The sequence below is a fragment of the Pteropus vampyrus genome, unplaced genomic scaffold, assembly GCF_000151845.1.
Source record: "Pteropus vampyrus isolate Shadow unplaced genomic scaffold, Pvam_2.0 Scaffold19, whole genome shotgun sequence".
NCBI lineage: Eukaryota > Metazoa > Chordata > Mammalia > Chiroptera > Pteropodidae > Pteropus > Pteropus vampyrus.
Window position 1 is genome coordinate 6,071,581 of NW_011888800.1, and position 2,987 is coordinate 6,074,567.

General features: G+C 36.0%; 1 protein-coding gene across 1 annotated transcript in view; it reads left to right on the top strand.

Annotated features, from left to right (window-relative positions):
• Positions 1 to 2,987, top strand: part of EIF2AK4 (eukaryotic translation initiation factor 2 alpha kinase 4) — a 103,702-nt gene that overhangs the window by 33,515 nt on the left and 67,200 nt on the right. Inside the window, exon 10 of the mRNA XM_011355148.2 lies at positions 2,246 to 2,352. Coding sequence (XP_011353450.1) covers positions 2,246 to 2,352 — 107 coding nt within the window. The remainder of the gene's footprint in view (positions 1 to 2,245; positions 2,353 to 2,987) is intronic.

The following is a 2,987-nucleotide window of genomic DNA, read 5'->3' on the forward strand; positions in this document are numbered from 1 at the left end:
ATAAACCAGTAATCTAATAAGTAAACTATTTCTCTGAGTACAGTGAGCCTCTCTAGCAAATTAATTAAACCCAGAGAGGAGGTCATTGGAACCTCCGATCTATAGCCGGAAGGTCAGAAGCTCAGGTAACAACCAGGACTTGTGATTGGAGTGTCTGAAGGGGAGAGGGGCTGGTCTTGTAAGACTGAAACAAACTGGGATCTGATGCTTTCTCCATGTAAACAGTGTTAGAATTGAGTTGAATTTGACACCTACCTGGTGTTGGGGAATTGCTTGTTGGTATGAGACTCCCCCCACCCCCGCATCTTCCTGCAATTGGGTGCAGAATTTTTTATATGGTGAAATTTAAAAAACAAGTTGTAGAATAATATGTACAGGATAATGTCATTTCTTTAAAAAATCAATATTCACAAAACTAAATATCTTTTCTTTGAGTGCTTGTCAAAGACTGTCATTATCAGTAATGTGTTAATAGTATTTGCAAGGAGAAAAGGTATTCATGTTTAGCTGACATAATTAAAAATTAATTTTAAATTAGCGGGAAATATAAAATCTTATACAGATACTTTTATTATCATTTCTTGCCTTTTCAAGTTATAAAATTAGGAGTGCTTCATTTTTTAGTGCTGATATGAAAAAATAAAATTAAAATTTTATGTTAGTTGCTGTCACCACTTTATAGGCATAGATTTTAAGTCTAGAATTCAGAATGATGGTAGACTCTTTTAAATACATTGTTTATAATCAGGGTCAAGTGCTACCAAGTGGTGCTACTTAGGTCGTTTGTTACAAAAGTCAAACAGCTTAGATTAATTAAAACTGGTTCTCAGACTTTATCTTGGATTGAAACCACCTGGAGAGGTTGTTAAAGCACAGATTATTGCCCAGACCCCCAGAGCTGCTGATTTACTAAGACCAAGATGGAGAAGAATTTGTATTTCTAACAAATTCCCAGGCAATACTGGTGCTGCTGGTCAGGGACCCTACTTTTGAGAACCACTGAGTTAGAGGTATGGCTTGTTTTCATTCATTTAAAAAAATGAAAATAAACAGTTAATAGACTCAAGGAATGAGAATTAAAAGAAAGTCTGTGATAAAATATGGGACTTTTATTTTAAAAAGTAGTTCTTAATTGTTACCAACTTCATACTATGATGAGCAGGCTTTATCTAAAGTTTATCACATTGGGCCCCAACTTAGCATCAGCGATCTGAAAATTTTATTACTGGCCCAGGAAAGGCTTGATTTAGTGTTAAACTTGGCAAGTAATTAAACTTAATGGAAGTGAAAATTCATAGCAGATTTATGCTACTTTAGATGGTTTAAAAATTATTCCATGAGGGTAAGTCTTTCTACTTCTGGAGACTACATTAGTGCCCTTTTATCTGAGGGTGATACGTTCCAAGACCCCCAATGGGTGCCTGAAACCGCATGTAGTACCGAACCCTACATATACTATGTTTTTTTCTATACATACATACATACCTATGATAGTTCAATGTATAAATTAGGCACAGTAAGAGATTAACAATAAGTAATAATAAAATATAACAATATACTGTAATAAAAGTTATGTGTATGTAGTCTCAAAATATTTTATTGTATTATACTCTCCCTCTTTATGATTCTGTGAGATAATACAGTGTCTACATGATGAGATGAGGTGAATGACGGAGGCATTGTGACTTAGCATTAAGCTACTATTGACCTTGAGGGCCATTATTAAATAAAATAAGAGTTACTTGAAGATAAGCACTGTGATACTGTGACAATAGGTCTGATAACCTAGACATCTACTAAGTGACTAACAGGAAAGTAGTGTGTGTATACACTGAACAAAGGTTTGATTTGCAGAGTGGAGTCGTGGGAGATTTCATCATGCTGCTCAGGACAGTGTGCAATTTAAAACTTAAGATTTGTTTATTTCTGGAATTTTTCATTTAATATTTTTGGACCATGGTCGACCGTGGATAACAAACCATAGAAAGTGAAACCATAGATAAGGGGGGACTACTGTATACTTTTTAAAAATTTTCTCCATTTGTACCCAACCTGCTACTCAGCATGTAAATCCTACAGGAATGTTTATTAATTTAAATTCGGTTATGAGTGCATTTTGGTCCATAAGTAACATGAATTCTCTATTGTTATCTTTAAAAAAATCAACCCATAGTTAAATGCCTCAGATTAACTGGCTTAGTGTTTATTTGTGTGTTGCTGAAATTCTTTCTTCCTTCTCACCGAGGTGTGTTTGCCTGGATGACAAAGAAAGATGGAGTCCTCAGCAGCTATTGAAACACAGCTTTATAAATCCTCAGCCAAAAATGCCTTTTCTAGAACAAAGTCCTGAAGGTGAGTCTTTTACCATTATTTTTTGATACCCTGCTCAACATAAATTATTTATAAAGTGTACGTAAACCTAAAACTGGAAGGGGCTGTATGGATCACTTCTCTATTTTATGCTGAGCTATCTATAGTGTTGTTTAGTAACCCTTCCCATGTAACTGGATTTCCCTGCTGCTCCTCAAGTAGCAGGTTAAGGGACCTCACCAGAATTTGAAATGGATCAGGAGACCTGGATTTGGCTTCTGGCTCTATCATTCAGTCATTTCCTTACCCTCTGTGTAAGTTACCTCCATCTGTAAACTTGGGCTAATTGTATTTCCACCTAATTTAAGGAGGATAAGATGAGGAAAGTACTAAAGGGTCTGCCAGGTAAGAGGCACTTTTTCAAACTACCAGTTAGGACCTCTTCCAGACCTTGAATTGTTGTTGGATATTGTAGCTCTTCCTATATTTCTGATGCCTCTTTTATCTCTTGCCTTTTGTTTTATCTCAGATTCTGGAGGACAAGATTACGTTGAGACCGTTATTCCTAGGAACCAGCTACCCAGTGCTGCATTCTTCAGTGAGACACAGAGACAGTTTTCCCGATATTTCATTGAGTTTGAAGAATTACAGCTTCTTGGCAAAGGAGCTTTTGGAGC